We start from the raw sequence: 23,809 nt of genomic DNA, 5'->3' as shown, positions 1-23,809 counted from the left end.
AACCTGCCGTTAATTTTACACATTTGAAAACATACATTAGTAGTACATTGTTAACTTCTATTCTTTTCAAAGCAAGTGCCAATTCTTTCTACATTGAAATAATACTACATTTCAAAAAGTCTTTCAGACTAAAACTTCTTTCTTGCTAGAATGTTTTAAATAAAATTTATACAATAACTTTTTGCAAGATTTAAGTCTTTACACAACGCTATTATACATCAACTTTAGTTTTACGCACGAGTAATTTAAAAACATAATAAGAAAATCGGTCACAACTCATTTCTCGCCCTTTTGGCGATAAAGGTAGACCTCGCATGAGGTAAAACTTCTTGAAATCTGCCACTTGCAGTAAGAATGAAAGATTAACTTAAGTTTGCAAAGTAACATAAAATTTTACTTATCTTTGTAATATTCGGACATCCTTTTCTGGGCCCAGTCTTTAAAGGTATAGCAGATAGTAGCTTGGTTGATCCTCCTTCTTGTACGGGCTCGCCCTTCAGTGCTTTCCTCTGGAAGCTTCCGTTTTTCACCAGTACGGCCACCCTTGAACACCTTCCTTTTGTCCTCTGCTTGTGGTCTTGGCCGTTTGAAGGCAGCTGGTCTTGGTGGAACCGGGAAACTTCTGTCGTGATCCTGCTTGGACCTCGTTGTTGGCCGTTCAAATTTTTCTTGTACTTTTTCCTCCGCCGCTGATGGCCCTTCCGCAGTTCGGCGACTTTTGCTGCGGAGAGTTCTGTCGGATGAGTCGATCCTCCGTTTTAAAGCCGGGTTATAGTTGCCGTCATTTCTCCTGGTCCTCTTCACATACGTCGTCCTTCTCCCTTCTTCATTCTGGGGGTGTTCGTGAACTCTGTTTTCTGGACGGTGGAACGGCTTCTTTTTCTTTTTACCTTCAATTTTTCCGCGGGGCAATTTTCTTTTCACTTGCTTCTGTCTCTCATTGGCTTTCCCTTGTACTTGTCGTTTTCCCACCTCTGGAACTTGTACCTGCGGTGTCTGCCGTGCCGGATCCTGCAAAAGATCTGAAAAGATTTGCATTTTATTACGATCGAAGTAGGGCTTAATTTGATCAATATTTGCGGAACAGATTTCACCATTTCTGGCCTTTAACACTACAACAGCGTGAGTTATTTTTTCTATAACATATGGTCCTTCAAATCGTGGAAAAAATTTGGCAGTTTTATCTTCTGGTGCTGAAGAAAGTGAATGCTTAATTTTTAGTACTTCATCCCCTACTTTATAAGTTACTCCCCGTCGTTTCAAGTCGTAATACAATTTTTGTTTTCTCTGTGCTACTTCAGTATTCTTCTTTGCCTCCTTAATTAGTTTTTCTATATCACCCATTTTAAATTCTGGGGCTCTTTGTTGCACATAAAATAATTTATCTAACGGTGTTATAATCTTTCTGCCTAGAAATAACTCAGCAGGAGTTTTTCCCGTTGTATCATGTTTTGCGGTCCTAAGGGCGAAAGCAAATTCATTGACATAGTTATCCCAGCTTTTATGAAAATTTTTAACATAACTACGGATAATTTTCACTATATTTCTGTTGACCCGTTCCGCTATATTTGATTGCGGCCGATACGGGACCATTTTTAAATGACGTATGCCCAGTTTTTGGCACATGTCTTCAAATATATTACTTACAAATTGAGGACCATTATCCGATATAACTTTTAGGGGCGCCCCGTATTTTAAAATATATTTATTTAAAATAGAATCGGTAACTAATTTCGCGGAGGCTCGTTTTAAGGGAACAATTTCGGTCCATTTACTAAAATGATCAACCATAACAAGGAGATAGCGACTTTTGTTTAACTGACTTTTTGGGAAAGGGCCCAATAAATCGATGCCGATTATTTCATTTGGAAATTCGGATTTAATACTATTTAGAAACCCGGCCGGGCGGAAATTAATATAATTAACGGCTTGACATGTTGGGCAGGACTGGACATACGCCCTTGTTAACTTTTGCAGTTCAGGAAAGTAGACTGCCTCGCGTACGCGTTGGATAGTTTTTCGAATACCAGCATGAGAAGCTAAAGGGCTGTCATGGAGCTCTTGCAGGATATTTAATCTAAGACTAGCTGGGATAATAGGTCGAAATTCGTTGTTGGAATTCGTAGTTTTTGTATAAAATAATAGACCATCTATTAGTTCGTAATGGGCCGCCCTATTTCTTATCGCCACAATATCTTGGTGGCTAAAATTTTCAGGATCCTTCAAATACTCATAAATACTTCCAAACTCAGGATCCTTACCCAGTTCGGTTATTACAGTTTCTCGGGAATTTATTGTACACGCTGTCAGCATTGCAACTTTTACGGTATTACCCTGTTCGTCTAATTTAATTCGTGATAGGGCATCTGCTACGATATTTTCCTTTCCGGGGGTATGCTTGATTACCAGATTATATTCTTGCAGCTTGAGTGCCCATCTTATTAACCTTGGGGATAAATTTTTCCCTGAGTACAATCTAGTTACCGCCGCATGATCAGAATATACTGTTATCGGCGCCTTTCCAAAATAGACTCGGAACTTTTGCACTGCTAACAGAACTGCAAGTGCCTCTCTCTCGGTCGCGGAATAGTTTCTTTGTGTTTGATTTAAAGTTCGGCTAAAAAATGCCACGGGCTGCTGATTTTGCGAAAGTACCGCTCCTACCGCATAATCCGAAGCATCCGCTGAAATTTCTAAATTTTCATCCTTTTCAGGAAATTTCAACACAGGGGCTTGCGTTAATGCTTGTTTTAATTTTTCGAAAGCACTATTGGCTTCGGCCGTCCACGAGAATCTTGCCTTTTTCCTTTTTAATTTTAACAATGGCTCAGCGATAGCCGCAAAATCTTTTATAAAGGACCTATAATATGAACAAAGTCCTAGAAAAGAAGAGAGCTTCTTTGCCGTGTTTGGAGTCGGATACTTTTGTACAGCGATTATTTTTGATTCATCTGTCTCGATCCCTTTTTGCGATATTTTGTAACCTAAATATTTTAATTCAGGGGCTGCAAATTTGCACTTTTCGACATTAACTTTTAGACCGGCCTCATTTAATAAAGAAAACACCTGTCTTAAATCCTGTATATGTTGGTCGAGATTATCACTAGTTATAATGATATCGTCTAAATAGATAAATGTGGACTTTCCAAGAACAGGTCTTAACGCAATGTCCATGCATCGCTGAAATGTTGCCGGGGCCCCTGAAAGGCCAAACGGCATACGCAAAAATGCATAAGTGCCAGACTTGGTTATAAAAGCAGTCTTAGGCACGTCCTCAGGCCTCACCCCTATTTGAAAACAACCAGTCGTTAAGTCTAAAGTCGTCATAAATTTGGTTGATTTTATGTTCCTTAAAATTTCTTCTATGATCGGTAACGGATATACCGGATATTTCGTTATGGAATTTAATTTACGGTAATCAATAGCGAAACTCCACCTTTTTGGATACTCCAAAGGATAATCATTATTTTTCTTACATAAAACCACCGGGCTAGCATAACTACTTGAGATGGGCGTTATGATCTTTTTACGTAGCATATCGGTAATATGCCATTCTATAATTTTTTCCTTATTCTTATCATACCGGTATGGTTTTTGACGAACTGGCAATGCATCTCCGGTGTCAATACTATGGTTAGTAACCTGAGTAAATCCTGGAATATCACTAAATAACGAAGCAAATTCACTTACCACTTGTCGGATTCTATCTTGCTCGTCATTAGGCAGGTGGTCAAGATTTAACCTTGGCGGTTCAGCCTTTTCTGCACGCACTGGTTTCATTGTCAGCTTAAGGGACGCTTCATTAAAATCCAGTGTAGCTTGTGCGTCTGAAAGAAAGTCTATTCCTAAGATTAAATGTGCTTGCAGATTCTTTACTATAAAAAACATCACCTTTACTTGTTCGTCCTTGATACGGATATACAAAGGTACTTTACCTACGCACTTACATTTTTCTCCTTGCGCCGCTAACACTGTTGTATTATCCGCATTATATATGCGGTATTTGCGAAAATACTTTCTAAAAAACTCCTCTGCCACACAGGAACACTGCGCGCCGGTATCCAGGAGTGCGGTGGCTGGGATATTATTCACCAAGACTTCAATCTTCGGAAGAGTCAAATTTTTCACCATTACTGTATTTAACTTGTAGGAAGAGGGATTTTCGTGGCCTTCGGATTTCCGCACCCTCTCGTCAGCAGAAATCCGTTTTAGTTTAAATTATTTTTCCTTTCCGTGCTTTCCTTCTTTTTCCCCTGCCCTTGAGACTTTTTTCCTGGGTTGCTATTGAACTGTAGACGTTCGCCGGCTATTTTTGAATGCTCGGGTTTCCTTGCCCACTGATTCGCTTTTTCTCCGTAGCCGTATGCTTGAGTTTGCTGTAGTCTTGGCGTACCAAATTGGTTTCGCTGTTGATATTGGCGTCTTCTTTCGACGTCCGCCGTTCTTCTACTTTCAAACTGGATTGCTAGCTCAAATAACTTTTCCAGTGTAGTCGGATTTCTTAATTCAATAAAGTCTTGCACTTGGGACAGTAACCTCGGCAAAATCACTTGAATTATTTCAGGATCCGGACGGTTTCCATACAAGAGCTTGAAAACGTGAATTTTTCTTAAAATAAAGCTCGAGAGGTTTTCGATTCTTTGTTGATATATACTAAAAAGTTCCGTTTCTAATTTCGCACGATCCCTTACAACAGGGAAGGCTTTTAGTAGGGCAGTCTTGAAATTTTCGTAAGTATAGGTGGGACTTCCTGCTTGACCCAAGAGACTTCTGCCGATACATTTGAACCAGTTAAGCGCTTGGCCCCTCAAAGCGCTGGTAGCTAAGGTAACTTTTTGAAACTCGTGCACGGGGTAGAGCATGAAGTGGTCATCCAATTTTTCCAAAAAACTGGTTACCGGTGAGTTTCCGTTAAATGTTGCTTCTGGTTTCATCGAAGCGCGCATGGTCTGGACGATGTAACCGAATCCTTCCAGGGCGGCAGCTGGCATTTCTGGATTCTGAGCCGTTTCTGCAGGCAGCACAGGTTCTTCTTGAAACTCGGCCATGGTTATTCTTCTTCGTTGGGCGCCACTATCAGGTTTAATTGTTCCTTCTAACCTTCTTCGGGAACATACAAGGACCTGACTAGGAACAGAGAGCTTACTAAAGCTATGTTCACTAATTGTAGTCAGTAGACAGGATACAGACGAAGGGTATGCAAAACCCTTTATTTTTCTCTATATACAATAACTTCCGTACTTCGGAATACAATGACCCGCCACTCGGGGTCTAACGTAAAAGTATAAAAATAAAACTAAACTCTAATTTAACTTTAGAATAATACACGTGGAAGATTGGCCTTATAATAACAGGAAGCGTATGTAGCACAGAGACTGTGAACACTACAATATGTTTAATTTATCAAGAGGATTAAAACCTCTGGCCTGGAAGGCGAACAGCAACTGCGTAACTTCTAAGGTAAGCGGCCTGCTTCGAACTCACTGCTTCCTCTCTCTTGCTTGGCAAAAAGGCCACACTTAAATACTTGGCGTTCGCTAGACAAACTTTGCATAAAAACCTTCACGCTTATAATTCTGGCCGGAAGTAGAAAATAAGAAGTGATAGTAAAGATTTAAAATAAAATAAACGTTAGTAAAACTTAAGATCCTTACAATATGTCCAAAGTCTTTTAAGAACCTCACATATACCGTTTCGTTATATCATTTTATATATATCATGTACATATTTCACTTTTCATTATTATTATTAGTTACCGGCTCCCCAAACTGCCCTCTTCTATAGCATCGTCTCTCCTACCCTCGAGTCACATGTACTATGGTCTCGTAGAGCCTGAATCAAATATAGTATGTTCTAAAGCCTCATATTATATAAAGTCCAAGATCCAGAGTCGTAGGGACTTCGGCGATCCCGGATTAGAGATTTTTCCGAACGTTAGATTATCAGTTTAAATCTAGTAAGATGACACGTAGAAATTATAAAATTAAAAATATGAAATATGACTTGGGGATTTATGAAATAATGAAGCATTTACGACCTAAGGGAATCAAAATTTACGAAAAAAGGGGTCTCAACATTTATTTGTTTGCTATATTAAATATTTCTTTCAATATAAGTGGTTAAAGTTGCTTTGTTTGTTGTTTAATATGATAATACTTTCTCGTTCATTATATAATAGATATAATTTCTTGTTCAGTTACAAAGTTCAGCTGTTCAAGTCCTATTTGTTGAGTCGGAGAATTCTCAATCGAAATGTTTTTGTTCTCAGTAGCCTCTCTGCCACTTTCTACGCTATCGGTAGATTTAGAAAACCCTACTGCAGATTTCGATGTTCGTTAGTTGATTGATGATTGGGACATTATCATCGCAATGACAAACTTCTGTTATAGCATCTTCATTTATTACCACTTCTCCACATTTCTTCACAAATTCCATTAACTGGAAAATTTCGCTTTTTGTTTGCGATATCTGAAAACCTTCAGATTTGTAGCCTTCACAAAGCTCAGCTGGCATCCGCTGTACACGATGTATCATGCATTGCCAATGTATCATGAGAATGGCGTGTTGCTCCACTAATTAAAGACATGTTGTTCCACTAAGTTCTGTCTTGCTTCTACCGAGCTTTGAGAAAGTTAAACTTGAATTAAATTTGTTTAGTTGTTTACTATACTTACGTCTGTTTCCCACTCATGCCTCAAGAATTAGCTGAATCCGGAATAAATAAATTTCCTCATATCCTTAAGTCTCATCCAGGGCCGACGCTAGACGTTTTGCTACACGGGTCAGTCTCTGCCGGTCCGAAATTCTGCCGCAAAGCGTCTCCCGAAATTCCCTAAATTCCCGCCTCCAAATTTTGAGTCCCATTGCCTTCCCTAAATTCTAATGATTTTATCGGCCCTTAATTTTGTTGCTCGTTGCTTCTCTAAATTCTAAAATTTGACCTTCCCTACATTCTGCCAGTCTGTTCGGTCTCATTAGCTCTGGCACTGGTCTTGGTCTTTGAATAACAAATCAGTTATTCTCAATTCAGACAGTATTAAATGTTATCTTTTGGCCTATGATTAACAATTGCATTTTTTGTTTTGTTTGTGCATATGGAAAGATATTTCTGCTAAATTTCTCCTCGCCAGCTCACTAAAAACTTCGCACCAGAATTAGCTGTAATCATCGCCAAGCGTAATGTCAACATAAAAGACTATTATGCTCTTTGGCATTCAATTTTTTAAATAAAAAATAAAAAATTAAGCAAAATTGTTTAGACATCGTTGCATGAATTATTTCTCAAGCTGTGATTTGATAGTCATGCAGTAATGAAAGCAAAATAATAATAATAATGATTCGACATCAGTGCCTATGTGAAATTAAAAGTCGGGTTTCTCTATATGTTTTATTATGAAAAATACCTGATGCTCAGTCGTAAAGAATAAAAATAATTCTAAAAACAACATTCCGGATACTGGACGTCTGGATTCCGGACTTCGCACTATGTATATATGGTTGAAAATCCGCTATCCTTGATTATTGTTATTAGTCTAAGAGAACATAGCACGTTTGGCACTTTGACAAATCATACTTACGTGGTGGAGGAAGAATACTGCAAGAATTTGGCAACTGGCGTACGACAATATCAAAACCTCTCCCAGCCCCAATGGAATCTGTTACAAAAGTCAACGTCATGACATCACTTCCAAAGGCAGAATAGTCCAGTGCTTCTGTAAAGGAATTTGAAATATGAGGCAAATGAGAAGATGTGCTATTATTTGCATTAGCAAGTTCAAGAGGGTTAAACATTATGTTGAAAAGATATAAGATCCTAGTGTGTAAAAGTATGCAATAGAACTGTTAATACTGAGTAAATGGAAACGCAGTTCATCCAAATAAACGGAAAATCCAAATAACTGCGCTTTTTCTTGTTAAGCCAATATTATCATGCATTATTTATCGTATTTTATTTTAATGAATGTTAAAAAGTTAAAAATAAAATATCCTAATTTCTGTAAAACGGAATACGAGAAACATACTTTTTTGACAACATTAAAAGTGAAATTATTTTTCATCCTCTAAAACATACATTCCATTTTTATTTCAACTAAAAAAATTATGAATATTATTTAAACTGAATTACATGAATTTTCCTTTATATTTTATGTTAAACTAAGATGACACACATTACTTTTGAATTTGAGTAAAACAAAATATATCCTATTTCAGTTCAACTAATGTTAAATTGCACATTATTTTTACCGACATAAAATAACTATCTACAAGCAAGTAACATAAACTGCTGTAAAATAATGGTAAAATATTCTTTTCTATTATATTTAAATCAGCAAAAGTTTTAGAAACATGTAAATAAATTAACAACAACCGGAATTTTATTTGAGTAGGAAGAAATCAATAAGCGTTCCGGGTGAATGGATTCTATTGCATTATGTAATGCATTAATAATCATCCTGTATGATAAAGCTGTAACCTTTTTCAAGATTTCATTGTAGGATTACATCGTACAGGATAACAAAGCTTTAATGGCAAAAGAAATGTTCATTTCATAAGTTCTTGATACATTTATCGACTTTTAGTAACACAACAAACATCTTTCGCCTAGTCAATCTAAGTTAGAGCCACGTTAATGTGCCTTTTCTATTTTATTCTATTAAATATCGCTTCGGACCCTAATCTTTCTCAGAAGGCACAGCCCAAGCAAGGTGTTGTTGGCTGCCAGCAACTATGCCCACTTAATTAAAGGGTAACTTCTCATGAAGGCACTGACTAGAGATAGAAAGTGAGATGAACTAAAAGTCATTATCTACCTGATATTCGGTAATAAATAAATATTGTTACGAAATATCCAGCCGCAGTAAGACAGCTTCCTCGCAAGGCGGGTTTAGGGTTGCCATATTTGGCGCGAAATCGCCGATTTGGCGATAAAATTGGCGATATTCCATAGACACAGGGAGAACATTCTGGAATTCTTACGGTTTGGTCCAGAATGCTCTCGAAGGCAGGCCAAAAGCTACATAAACCCTGCTTGCACGCGGAGTAGTAGTCTAGTGTCGAGTGTATCGCGAGTCAGTGCATCGACAAGGGTGCATTGTCGAATGTATCGTCGAGTGCGTCGCGAGTTGTAGCAAGGAGAGTCTCGAGAGTACGTTGAATTCCGAGAACAATCGGACCGATTTGGGAGCTGTACTTTAGCTAGCTTAAACCATGAAGCTATCTTCACTATTATAGCCTGATAGTCTAAAGGCTGTGTTGCTGATTGTTTCAGCGTGTTTGTCGTAGTTTTTCGACGACTGCAAACGTGTTTTTGGAGCTATTCTGAGTAATACTGGCTAATTGTGTTTTCATTCTTCTTCAAGTGTTGTCGTCAGTCACTCCAAATCCACGAACTCGTAGAAACACAATAAGTGTAGAATATAAAACAATAAGTGTATTAGCTAATCAGATAATGTGCAATTTTCTAAATAGCAGGGTTTTGTGGTAGGAGTTTTGGGCTAGTTTATGCGCGTCCTGTCGCGTGAATAACGTCTATCCTTGAACAAAGCAGTTTCTAGCGAGATTAGGAATATACAGATTATGGTATAACTGTCAAGATTAGCATAACCAGAACTTCATTGCTAGCCAATTAGACCTCGTGACACCCTCGAACGTGGTATAAGTCAGTGATCTTAAACACAAATTCATACGAGCCGAATGCACAATCTGAAAGTTGATGACAAGTCGTATTTTTTTAAAATAAAATAAAAAGTTTTTGTTAATACTATAAAAATGTTTTAATTAAATTTTAAATTTTCACTTGAGGATTTTATTAAGATGGAGATTGATTGTACCGAAAAAGTCTTTTAATATTAATGTGCCTTAATATTTTAAAGTTAAAAACTGGAAAACGGTTGCCAAAAGTAGAGATGCCTGGAGAAAACTTCTGGGAAAGACCAGGGTCCTTCCAGGACTGTCGAGCCATCGAAGAAGAAGAAAGTATTTATCAAAGTCTGCAGGTTGCCGATTTGAAACCACTGGTATGAGGTATGTGATTTAAAAATTCCATCAATTAAACATTAAAGTTTAAACCACGTGTGTTATAAAGGGAAAGGAAACCACTAATCACAGTGAAATACGTAACGTCATTTTTTTGCCTTTATAAATGTACGGTGGGTCATCCTTTTTGGATTTAGGAAAAGCGTCGCATTTGAACAAAGTTGAAAAATTTTTAATTTTTAATTTTTATTGTCTTAAAATACGGAACTAACTAACCTTTTCTCGTGGTAATAATGTATTTTATCGTAAATGCCTAATTAAAAGAAATTAAGGTTTGCCAGTGAAGTGCCTCACTGGGCCTCAGAAATCCTCAATTTTTTTAGGGAAGAGGATGCACAGGGTTTCTCTTCCTTGAATTGACCGTAAATCCTGAGATTTTTTTTTCCGGTGGACATATTATGAAGATGTTTGCAACTTCTGATTATGATATTAGCAATACTTAAACCATAGTCTGAATGCAGCCTGGAGATTACAGTGGCTGATTAATCGTATTGTCGCATGAGTAGTTAATGAACTAAAATGTAACCAGGGAAAAATATCCCAATACTGAAGCATCTCTTCCTAAAGCAGTGAGGTGGTTGACTGAAAAATTTCCTAAACCAGGTCATGGTTAGCGATAGGTCGACGCTGTAAACAGATGAAAAGCTAGAGGAAGGTATTTTCTTTTCCATTCCTTAGAAAAAATAGAAGAAAAAGGATTTACAAAGAGATGATACGAGAATTTCACACTGCCTGGCGGGGAAAGACGTACAACAGCGCTCATAGGGCACTGACGAAGCGACAGCTTTTCAATGCAAATAATACAAACGCAGTTTAGAAACTGAAATGCTAAGAATGTTGCAAATTGCAAATGATTGCAAAAAGTCATTAATAACGAAGAAGAGGATATTCTGAATATTATTTTTTTCGGATGTTCTACTTGTTTCCAAATTAAAATATGTGAATAACAAAGCAATTACTTGTGACCCGTCAGGAAACTACATGATCCATACAAAACTTCATTGTATTATGAAAAAATGGATGTGGGGTGTGCGATATCTTGGAGACATATAATTTTGCCAAAATTTTTTAATGCTACAAGATACTTTGAATTTATCTTGAGACTATTCATGGTATACTAATTCGAAGAGGAAATTCTTTTGATTAGCCGGTAACTCTATGTCTCATACAGATCATGTCTTTGTATCCGATATACTTGGAAAAATGATTATCTCAAAATGTATATGCTGCGTTTGCTTGGTTTAGTTCCTTTATGTTATTATGTGTGAGATTTTTTTTGTAAATCTATATTAACAAGAATGGCCTCCAATTTCTTTGTAATAATTCCTAGAAGCTAAGTTTATCATCAATATTTCCCTTTTGGAAGTGAATGATCATGTTTCAACATATGAATGCTTGTTTTTATACAGAAGTCCCACATTTCCGCTAATCGCGAGCTCTAGACATTTAGGCTTTGGCCAATATTAAGGCCGGAAGTTGTGGTTTCTGTACTATGGAGGCACCTAATAGGTGAGCCACTGTTGTATCCTATGAAGGAACGGGCAAATTATATCCATGCCTTCTCCGGTATTCAAACCCTGGCCCTTCAGTATGACAGAGTCACTAACCACTTTCCCATCTGAGCGGCAGTCCCACATTTATTGTAGTAAGGTATTTTTAATTGTAATATTTTTGCTTTCTCACAGGCCCAGAGTGATTTCTGCACATGGGGGAGTTTCAGTAACGCATTTAATCAGCGCTACCATTCAGGTAAATTGAAATTAGTAGCGGAAAAGACAATTGAATTACAAAATATTAATTCGCATAGTGACTGAAAGCAGACCCATCAAGAATATAAAGCTTTGCGAAAATACTTCGAATCTTTCTTTTCTACATTCCGATACAGAGTGTTGCTACTCAACATGATGCAAGATTAATGTTCTTTCAAATGACAACTCTACCTATTAACAGACTGAGTGATTTAAAAACAATAAACATACTTCAAAATAATTTAAATCTTTAATTTACTCTTTAATAATATACTTTATTAAAATTAGTGCGATTTTAAGCATAATTTATTATATGTCCAATTGATAATCTTTACATGGTTTGCTTCAGATCCATTCTTTCGCATTTATTATGCTACTGCTGTAATTGATTGTGCTACATGTCTTGAATCTTGTACCCGGATAATTATAGGAAAACATGTAATATCATGAGTTACAAATAAAAATTGTTCGTAATTCACAATGCGCATTATATATAAATATTTTTCCTTTTCTCCTCAGTCTGAAAGAATTCATTACATGTATTTTAATAAATTTACAAGGAAACTTACGCTTGAGTTGAATATCTGCTTACTATTACAATTCATTTCAAATTTCTGTCATGTAAATCGTAACCAAGGCTTTTAAATTTTACCACGGATATTTAAGATACATCTCTATCGCTTTTACCATGGATCTTCAAGACGCATCTTCAACACGAGACTTTTGGTCATTATCAAAATTTTAATTAATCATTGCCTTGTCATCTCTTCTAAATTGAAAACTATCTTAAGGCCTTTAACCTATCACCACACAAAGTTCCTCTCTTTTTTTTAATGATCGTGTGTTTTGATAGTTCTCAGAAGAACCATAAACGAAGCAAAAGGTCAGATCTATTGTATGTGCCAAGGGTGATGTTAATGAGGAAAGTGAAAACACAATGAACTCTGAAAGTCAACTTACACAATAAATACTCTGAATGCAGAATCACTGGACCATAAAGAGAACAATTTATTGTATTTTCTGACCGTAGTCATGCTCAAAAAAAGAATTTTCTCCATTTGATTGCTTACATGTAAAAAGTTTTCGTAATATTAATGCATTTAGGCTAAGTTCATATATTTTCATCAAATTAATTCCTGGTAAGTGAAATTTAATTTCAGCAAGTGCATATCTTGCAAGCTAGTTTAAATAACTATAATTTATCTATTAAAACTCATGTTTTTTAATTTAAAAAAACAAGAAAAACAGCTTTGTATCAAACGTATAGATCATTTAAATATTAATTATACTAAATTAATTGTACTTATTAATTATACTTGATTACATTAAATGATTGTGCAAATGATAATTATATCGGGCTGATCATAATAATGATTTAAATGGAAACATTATTAGAATCAGGCCATTCTTTTTTTTTTTTTTTCAGAAGTAAAAGTTATAAAATAATTTTCATAAAAAATTAAATAATTTTCGCTCTCGAGGCAAGATCGTTCTGGCCGGCTTGATCACTATAGTCCTTATCTACGCTGGCTGTTGTAGCAATGAACCCGGTTTTGAGTCCCAAAGAAGGCATAGATGTTTATAGTGTCTGCGTGGCATGGGAGCACTTAAATGGCTAATCGAAAAATACTGGCTAGGCGAAAGTCCTCTCGAGTGATTTGCTGATAAGGGGTAGTAGATCCTCGGGTTATTCCCCGGGATGTTCTCCATCAAAATTTTGGAAATCTACGCAGTTATTAAGGTAGATCTATACCTGCTCGACCAGTGCTAAAATTCTGGTGTTTCCCCCTTTTGTACCTCTACTCGTCTTTGAATTGCACTGAAATTGTTATTTATTGAATACGATACTGTAGAGTTTATTAGGCTTTACGAAGCAGAAAATATGAAATATCACTGATGTCCTCGCTGCGATTTGAACTTTAGATCTTCTGATTGCTTGTTGTGCGTACGATTATTTTCGCCCCAAAGGGACATAGTGAGGAAGACAAATTCCTTACAGTGCGGAATAAGGATCGAAATTTTCTAGTTATTTAAACTAGCTTGCAGTTCTTATATCTATGTTTTTTAAAATATAAATTTCCTAAACATACCTATAATATTTTTATAGAATTTAAATTGCTAAAAGCAATTAGCTTTTTCATGATTAACTTAATTTCATGTGAATTTATATATAATAAAAGATCTTGCCTCTTTTATTTAATAAATTATGAAACGCAATCAAGTATAAAATGCTTTTCATCCTTGTCTTCGCGTCGAAGGGGATGTGCTTTTACATATTTTTAGAGGACGATAAAATAATCTTTATCTGGAAATTAAAAAATGCGAAGTTATGTTAATTGAAAATTACAGTCTTTTGGTGTCAATAATATTAGCATCACATATTCATGATAAAAATTTCCTGTAAAAAGACAGCAGCAAATCTTACTTGGCGTTGGTTGGCTGCCGCAGAGCCTGCTCTGATCTGGCAACTGCAGGTAGTCTTCACTGCAGCCAGCACTCACGGCAACATCAAAGGCGCGAAAATCCAACTCAACAGTGCAAGTACTGGGATCTGGACGCCGGATTTTGTACTGGCACCTCAATCCTGAAGTGTAATAACGTGGATAGCCTGGACTGGTGATTCGCCCTGCTGAACTGGTGATCTCTCCTCCACATTCTGAAAGATAAAAATATTATTTGCTTTAATTCGGCACTCTGAAAGCTGAAAATTAAGATTTAAAATGTTCTTGTTTATTATATCAAATCCTCTAGCATTTTGAATTAAGATAATTCATATTTCCTATTCTATTTTCACTGTAAGCTTTTGCTGCATGCATGTATAGATGTCTTTTTGAACTGACGTGTATGATTACTCGAAAATGTGGCAAAGTTCCAACCGAAACTGCAAAGCTGGTATTTTTATTGCATTGCTATTGTGACTTCAAACAGCAATAAAGATTAAATGTAAATTCAATTTTGCATTCTACATAAAATTCTGGCTTACTTGTAGATATATATAGCTTCCTTGCAGAAAATCAATGGAAAACAAAAAGATTTCTATACAAATAATAATAATAAATCCTTCCCCCACTCCTCATGATTTGCAGCACTCCAAAAAAGCGAAAAAAATTAAAAAAATTTTAAATGACAGTGACTTTTTCTAGGGCTGAATTAATTATTAAACAATATAAGCACATGTTTGTAGGATACCGAGGTAAAACTCATAACAGTATGTTTTTGGAGGAAAAATTGTAGTGTCAGTCCCTTTTTTTCCTTCTTCTCTGTTAAGGTTAAAATATTTTAAGAAGAGTGAAAATTGACTCCTCATTCCCGGCATCAATTGGTTTTTATTCCAGCTTTGTTGCGTTTTGGGATTAGATTTTTATGAGATTTACTTTCATCGGTGTATGTATCGGGAATAAATAGATAAATCTGTAGAGAAGCGAAACATGCCGTATGAAACACAGACTTGAGAAAAAGATCCTAGATTAGCAGAGATATTACATAAATTTTATTTTGAACTGTATATGAAATTCAATTCTGTCTAAAGTACCTTTATCATAATTATGATTATTTACTGTTTCTAAATGAATAAATGAGTTTTTAAGTTACTGATTGAGAGACAGACAGCGTAACAGGTAAACATACAAAAAGAAATCATGCAAATAGTATGCTATAATTTATTTAGCTCAAAAATGTGAACTATTCAGGGAGTTGCAAATGAAAAAATAAATAAATATGAACACTCCTTGCAATATAAAAAATGTATTATATATTCTTAAAATAAACAATTATATCGAAAGTTTCATAAACAAAATTGTTTCACAGTATAACTCTTATAATAGGTATATATGCTAAAACTTTCCCCCTCACTCTTCGTCTCTAGGTTTTTATTCTCAGATTCCAGTTCTTTCCACCAGCTCTGATTTTTTTATATTTAAAGGCTGAATAACATGGTTGATAGAATTGATGATAAAAATCAATAAAAATCATCTTTATTAAATAAAAAGAAAATTTTTCTAAAATCCTGATTTATTAAAATTCGCATATTGCAATTTTTATTTCTTCAAAATAATTTACTAATTTTCTAGACGTTCTCCATTTTCTGAACCATCTGAACTTTAATGCATAAAAGTGACAAGCTTGAATGACACAGATTGTATCTCAGATTAAAATGAAACATTTAATGCATCTTGCTGAATTCATTTAATTTAATTATCATTAGTTGTATAGCAGCCAATGATTGAGTAAGATTGGATTGGAATGGTTTATTTCAGTGGTTCCCAACCTTTTCCTAAAGAAATTGGCAGACCCCTTCAGTAGTCGTTAGTAATAGGTAAGAAAACAATAAAGTTTGATAGAATTTCACATGTTTCACAACAGTTCATGTAAAGAAACGGAAACATAATAGTAAAACATTTAATTGCAAGAATGAATAAAAACTGTAATGATAGGTACAAGGAAATGAATTCAGAATTAATTCAACAAACCCGCTAGTTCTTAATTAAGCATATGTTTAATCTGAAAGAGCTGTTTATGAGATATTTGTGGCTGTCTGATGGAACAAAGAAAATCAAGGCTTGGCTCAATGTCTGACAGTTTCAGTCTTAGATTCTGTTCTGCATTTAATCTGTTTCTGTATTTATCTTTCAGGTAAATGTACGTTGAAAATCTTTTCTCACATAGATACGTTTTACAAAAGGTAGTAAAACTTTTTTTTTGACAAAACATAGATTCATTTGTGAGACTGAGCCAGAAGTCAATTAAAGAGTGATCTTAAAAAGTAACTTTTAGAAAACTGTCACAAGATAACTCAAGAAGTTATTCTTTTTCCCGTAAAGTTAAAGAGGTCTCTAAACTTACATAGAAACATGTCTCTAAACTTACATTTGGAAAGGACTACGCATCCAGTTACTTGATAGGGATATATTGCGTCTATTAAGAAAATAGTCATCAAAAAATTGATTGAAGACGTTTCAAACCAAAAACTTTTATAACGATTGTTATGTCATTTCAAAAACTCTTATTTCGGTTAGAATGTTAACAGCTTCTTCAAGCGGGTTTTACAAGCATTGACACATTCGTTTCTATTGATGACATTGTTTTTCAAAAAAATGTTTTTCAAAAAAAGGTCATTTTTTCAAACTTTCTCAGCCCAATATAATTGTATCCAGTTAGACTTCAATTTTAGCGACTTCCATTTATTGGAAATTCAGACTGAGATACTGGAGTAAAATTTAAGGGCTTAGAGCCTCTCTTGAAAGGGGACAGAATTGTGAAGGTTTGATTAGAAGTTCTAATAGCTAATTTTAAAGCAGCATTTTTCCAAAAGAAGATACTTTGTTCATTACAATGACGTACTCTCAACACTGAAATTTTAGAGCACGTATGTAATCCTAAAGAATGGAGACTCATCATAAAATTCTCGAAACATGCTTAAAAGCATTCTTGCTAACTTCTTTGTTTAAAAGTTATTTTATGAGTGTCATTTCCTTATACTGCAACATACAAAAGCCACATGAAAATATTAAACTTGTCTCAGTGGTATAAACCATGCGAAACAGTCTATGAAGAACTAGAAGTGATAATTTATTCAACTGACCACAACTTGCATATGTAAAATATTGTTAATTTTTGTAAGTATGGGCTTGCAAACAAAAGGAAAAACGTTATATTAAGTAGCTCTAGCCTAAAAGTAAGATATTAATTATGGTTCTAAAAATGTATTTTCTGAGCCCATAATGCATTTTCAGAAAGTGTATCAGGACTACTATTTCTTCTAATTGCTTTTGCAAACATACTGGAGTCCTGAGTAAGAGCAGGGAGTTTACTTTAAACTATGTTCGTGCAAGTATAGAAGATACAACACAAATGAGGCGGGTTTAATTACCCTTTATTCTTCACAGTTTACAGCTGTTCCCACACTTCGGGATAGAAAGACCAGTATTTTTATTCTGAAACGTAAAAATAAGAACTACAAACTAACTAAATTAAATAAGAACTAAATTCAGATATTTTAAAGAGACTAGTAACGTGAAGATTGGCTTTTGAAACTTTACGTATGTAGTGAGCAAAATGCGGAAACTACAGTATGTCTTCAAGTTTCAAAGAGAACTAAGTTTTGGCCTCAAAGGCAGAGAAAAACTGAGAGAAGCGCACGCGAGGTAAGGCAGCGAGAAGGCTATCTCTCTCTCTCTCTCTCTTGGCTAAAAGCCACAACTTAAATACACTCATGTCCGTAAATTAAGGATAATTCGGAGTCACGCGGAAATCGAACTCTAAAATAAATATATCACCTGTAAAAATCACTACACACATCTTCAAGAATCGCATGCAAATTTCAGGAAGTAACCAGATGACACCGATGGTACGTCACAATGACGAGATATATAAAGTGAATGACGAGTCACAATGACGAGTGATATATAAAGAATACAGGCAAAGAAGTAAAATTGTTCGCAGGGCGCTTTATAAGCATTTATGACAAAAAGGAGGCATTTGGATGATTTTTTAAGTGGTAGAATTATCGGCCGTCTGGAATGTGGGCATACCCAACTGGAAGTATCAGACGAACTTGGAATTGCCCAGAGTGTCATCTCCAGGCTTTTGCAACGATTCCAAGATGATGTTAATGTGAGTATTCGTTACAGCACAGGTCGCCCCAGAGTTACAACGCCGAATGAGGACCAGTATTTGGCAATTACTGCCAAACGAAACAGGCGGAGCACAGCCTCAGACCTATCTCGTCAGCTCTCTTCAGCCACTGGTACGACAATTTCCAGGCAGACCGTGTGCGGACGCTTAGGGCAGATTGGTCTATATGCTTGTAGACCTGTCAGATGCGTTCCACTTACTGCAAGTAAATGTCGCCTGCGGTTAGCCTGGAGTAGAGAGCATGCATTGTGGACACTGCAACAGTGGGCTTGTGTGATGTTTTCCGACAAGTCAGGTTTAGCTTTCAGTCTGATTCTCGTCTGACTTTCATATGGAGAGCTCCAGGTACCCGTTACCACCAAGAAAACATCATTGAACGACATCGTTACGGTGGTGCAGGAGTGCTCGTCTGGGGTGGAATTATTCTGGGTTCCAGAACTGACCTGCATGTTCAAATTGGAACCATGACAAGCCAAATCTATCGGGACATCATTCTGGAACAACATGTACGTTTGTTTCGGGGCGCCATGGACGCACAATTTGTGTTTATGGATGACAACGCCCGTCCTCACCGTGCAAACATCGTAAGCGAATGCCTTCAATCGGAGGATATCAGCCGTATGGACTGTCCAGCATTCTCACTGGACTTGAATCCAGTAGAGCACGTGTGGGACATGCTTGGCCGACGAGTTGCAGCCCGTCAACCTCCTCCTACATGTCTACCGGAACTTCGGAGAGCATTGCTTTTTGAGTGGTGTAATATCTCCCTAGATCAGATCGATAATTTGATACTCAGCATGCCTAGGCGTTGTACGGACTGTATTGCATCGTCTGGGAGACATACAATGTATTAACAATCATACCAACCATGTAATATTGTTTTTTTGTAAATAGGTTTTTTTTTTTTTTTAATTTGCTCCAGGGAGAAAAAATCGCTAATTTTTTTAATAATATCAAACATATAGCATCTTTTTTTTGCTCTTTACCTTTTGTTTAATAAATAAGCTTTACAAATAAGTCAAATTTTTGCTTCTAACTCTTCCTTTGCCTGATTTTGCATTATCCTTAATTTATGGACATGAGTGTACTTAACAGTTTGCAGGCTTAATTTGCATAACTAAATTTGTTCGCTTTTATTCTGGCCGAAAATGGAAAATAAGAGAGGATAGTAAAGTTTTAAAATAAAATTAAACGTTAGTAAAACTTAAAATCCTTACAAGTGTTCTTGTCTCTGCTTTCCATCAGACGAAATTAATGTGTAGGAGAGGAGAGAATTTAAGCTTTCTGAAAACAAATTGCTCTAAATTTAAAGTTAAAATTATGTAGAGCATACTTTATTGGTCTTCAAAGAAGGATTTTGGAAGTTTATTGAATAAATTTGAATGCGATGCGTAAAAGTTAGTTAAAATGTGCAATAAAATTTCTTAGGTAATCAAAGAGTAGAATATTACAAGGAATTTATTAGTGCACTTCTGAAAAATTCAAGGTATTGAAGTGTAATATATCCCTTGAAAAACCTTTTCTGGAATCCATTCTTGATGTTTCTGTATAGATCCTAAATACCTTAAGTGATGAACAATGGTAACTTTTCTAGCAGAATATATACATGATGAAATAATTTTATAGAAGAAAATGGATTCTAAAAATGCTAATCGACTCTAGAAAGTGAAGTACCAGAAGAAAAATATCGAAAAAATCAAAGAGAAAATTATTATAGTCGATAATTATTAATTGCAACGATTTATTCATATTTATAACGGTATGTAAAAAATAAAAAGTTAATAAATAGAAAAGTAATCCCAGGCAGTAAAATATTTTAAGCGGATTTTAAATCAGCGCAAAAGATTTTATATTATATTTCAACAATTGGAGTATCGATAACAAAAATGTATTAAATTTTGTTATACAGAGATATCTTTCGAACGGTTGGTCATAGATCTATGATTACAATATAAGAAATTAACTTTCAGATAATGACTTAACTCTCAGATAATGATAATTTTAGTTGCGTGACACTCTTTAAAATAAGTGCACGAAATTTAAATTTTTGCAGGTGACTTTGCAATGAAAGCTACCAGCTAGACTTTCTTATCCTGCTTTCTATAATCTTTTTCGAAAGATGGAAAAATTATTTAATGTTAAAACTGGTGGTAAAATTTTCTAACTCTTTTAACTTATATTATTCTTCATCCGAAGAAAAGATTGATAATTTTGGGTCTTAGAAAACAGAATTTGATTAAGTATGATATTTCGAAACTTAATTTAACATTCCTGAAACGGTATTCTGAAAAGAATGCTTCTAAAACCATATCTTTTCAATATAAAAGGTATCTTTTTAAAATTCTTTTGAAAGTTTAAAATGCGCAGATAATTTCAGCATAATTTTAATACGGTCGCCGAAATGTTTAAGTAACGAAGTCTTGGGTAAGTTCAACTGCAATGAGGAAGGAATTTTGTATTTTTTTACTTCGATTAATTCGGTTATGAATAATAATTTTCTGACACATTTCTTTCACGAATCCTTAAAAAATTTTAGTTTTCTTTCATTTTTACTAAAATATATCACGTTATCAACATTGTCATTGTTTAAATTCCTAACCTTATTTGGTTAATTTCTCTACTGGAAACTTGGGTCTGCAATTAGTCGTTTAAGAGATATCAAGTGACTCGAATTTTTTAAACATCTTATATAATGAAATTTGATAAAATCTAATTTAGCTGTAAATCAAATATTTTAGATTTCTAAATTACTGAAGTTTCTGTAATTGACTAGAGTTTACCTTTTCCTTTACATTCGATAATGGTAAGGATAATCTTCGACTTTATATTTATATCTAAGTGTTATGTGCATTCTTTACATAATGCTCTGTTTGACTTCTAGAGTTTGCCGTTTTCTTTGCACTCATTAGTGATTAAGGAATTCTTCGACTTCCTCATCTGCATCTAACGAAGTGTTCTATCTTCTATATCGTAGTTAATCATGGTATTGAAACCTCTGTGACTCTAAATTTTTCTTTTTATCTTTTAGTGCTTAAGATATTCTTTGGTTTCCTACTTATATGCTGTATATATTTCAACTCGAGCGCTGTATATAATATTCCAAAAACCCAATGTGTATTACTATGCATTATAACAATCCTATCGTGAAGATGCAGAGTGTAATCTGAGTTTTGATCTAATTCCAAAAATTTATTCATTCCGAAGTATTAAAGACTATGTAAAGTATTTTTTGCCGTTCCAGAGTTGATCGAGAAGAGTATTTAAGTACTTTTATTGTGTAAAAATGCATTTTAAAACTTATTACATTAAAAGTTATTTATTGTAACTCTTTGTGACAAATGTTATGGTAATGAATAAATCAATCATTACATCGAGTTTCTTAAAAACTATGAATGTTATTCTTATTAATTATGAAATTTATGACATTGAAAACAAGCTACCCTTAATTATGAGTCGTGAAAAAACGATAATCAGTGATAACAAGAAAATTATAATTATTCATCATATGAATTAACGAGACGTTACCTGAAGCAGGAACTCTACACGTGTTTCGTCTCTGCGTTACCTCGATGTTGAATCCAGATCCAGATATGTAACTATCACTGAAGAAGTTCATTGCTATAATATCACTTCCAGCTGGGAACTTGAGCACACCTTAAAAGATAATACGAAAAAGTTTCCTTGTAAGCAAATTCTTATAAAAACTATTCTATCTGTCAAAAATACAGTTTTATAATAAAAATGCTTTCTAAAGTATTTTTTTATTCAAGTTATGGTTTTCTATACATTAGACAGCATAAACAAACTTTGTGGATTATTTGATGAAAAGGCATTCATTTGTTATTTGAATGGCTTTTCCTGAGCGGTAATCAAAACGTTCTGCTCATTTCTGATCACAAAAAAAGTGTTGGATCTTACTCTGATTTTCTTCTGTGTAAGTATGTATCACGCTAGGTAAGCATCTCATTTCTCTTGCTATGTGTTTCATTGCCATGGCATGCTTTAGAAAACTGAAGATAAGGCTACCGGATTAATATAATGAGCGTTATTAAATGAGTATATGTGAATGTCTGCTGAAGTTTTACAGAAAGATGATGCTTGGTCTTTCTTTTTCGTACAGTTTACAGATCAAGCTACATAAGTTTCTGTAATAGTAATCCATTGAATTTAGGGAGGTCTAATGTTAGACACAGCATATATAAATTACGATTTTTTTAATGTAAGAAAGATTAAAATTCATTAAAATAAATAAAAGCAAGTTGAAATACTTAAATCCCTAATTTGTTATTTCATTTCTTCAGTTACTTTAATTATCTTCTTCTGTACAATGTCACAATATCGCTGCAATACAGTGACATCAGAGTTAAAAGTAATTTATTGCAATTTATTGTTTCAATCATATTATTAGATTTTTGTATACATATATCAATACAATTCCTATTTTTTCCCTTTCGGCTAAGCATTTTAAATTCAAAGCTAAGTAAATTGCAGATAATTAAACGTGTATTTATCTATGGCATTAATAATTTTCCAAGTAAAATGAATAATGTGGCTATATTTGTGTATTATTAGTTTATATTTTATTTGATTACATTATAATAATATGAATATAATTTTGGATGACGCTTCCAATTTGATTATCAGTTTTAAATTTAATTTGGAAGTATGTCATTTTAAAATTAAACTTATTTACTAATTAGAATATTTGACTTTTTAAAATAATTATTTTAATGTGCAATTTTGGTTTTAATTCAAAGAAGAAATTTGTTTTTAATAATTAAAATTTAATTAATTTGATAATATTGCTAAGTCAAAAACGTATTCTACCATCCTGTTGCTGAAAATAAAAAATTTCAACTTTTTGCTTTGAAAAACAATTCAGACTCAAATAAAATTAAAGATAAAAAGCAATTACTTACGTATACCAGCAATCGTGCCACAAAGCCTAGATCGATCCGGTAGCATTAAGAAATCTTTAGAACATTGGTCCTTGGAAAATTCGATGTCAAATCTTTTGAAGTTGAGCTCAACTGAACAAACAGTTGGATCTGCTCTGTGGATACTGAAAGTACATCTCTGGTTTGGAGGGTATGAGGAAGGATATCCAGGTGACGTGAAACTTCCCGTGAATGTACCAACTTCCTGATCACACGGTCCTATTTATACCAGAAAGTATTGTCATAAGCTATATTAAGATTACTATATATTAATGCATTTTGTCTTTTGTGATATATGTCACCAAGAATCAAAACTACGTGTAATACCTCCTCTTACAGCATGCCTCGATTACTAAAGTTTGGGATTATTATGCGGTTGCCATTTAAAATCATACTATGTAGGTGATGTGGTCTCGAAAGAACTCGTATAAGAAAGCCAGAAATAATTCTGTAAAC

The 23,809-nt window shown here is 34.6% G+C and overlaps 1 protein-coding gene across 1 annotated transcript in view; it reads right to left on the bottom strand.

Moving 5' to 3' along the window:
* LOC118205429 (cubilin-like) overlaps positions 1–23,809 on the bottom strand; it is a 140,862-nt gene that overhangs the window by 69,323 nt on the left and 47,730 nt on the right. The window contains exons 9-12 of the mRNA XM_085814393.1: positions 23,336–23,572; positions 21,942–22,070; positions 14,209–14,439; positions 7,578–7,712 (exon numbers count right to left, since the gene is read on the bottom strand). Coding sequence (XP_085670519.1) covers positions 7,578–7,712; positions 14,209–14,439; positions 21,942–22,070; positions 23,336–23,572 — 732 coding nt within the window. The remainder of the gene's footprint in view (positions 1–7,577; positions 7,713–14,208; positions 14,440–21,941; positions 22,071–23,335; positions 23,573–23,809) is intronic.

This window comes from Stegodyphus dumicola, chromosome 1 (assembly GCF_044657685.1).
Source record: "Stegodyphus dumicola isolate Sdum_Otavi_A_Nest chromosome 1, ASM4465768v1".
NCBI lineage: Eukaryota > Metazoa > Arthropoda > Arachnida > Araneae > Eresidae > Stegodyphus > Stegodyphus dumicola.
This window is presented reverse-complemented; position numbering and strand designations above follow the sequence as displayed.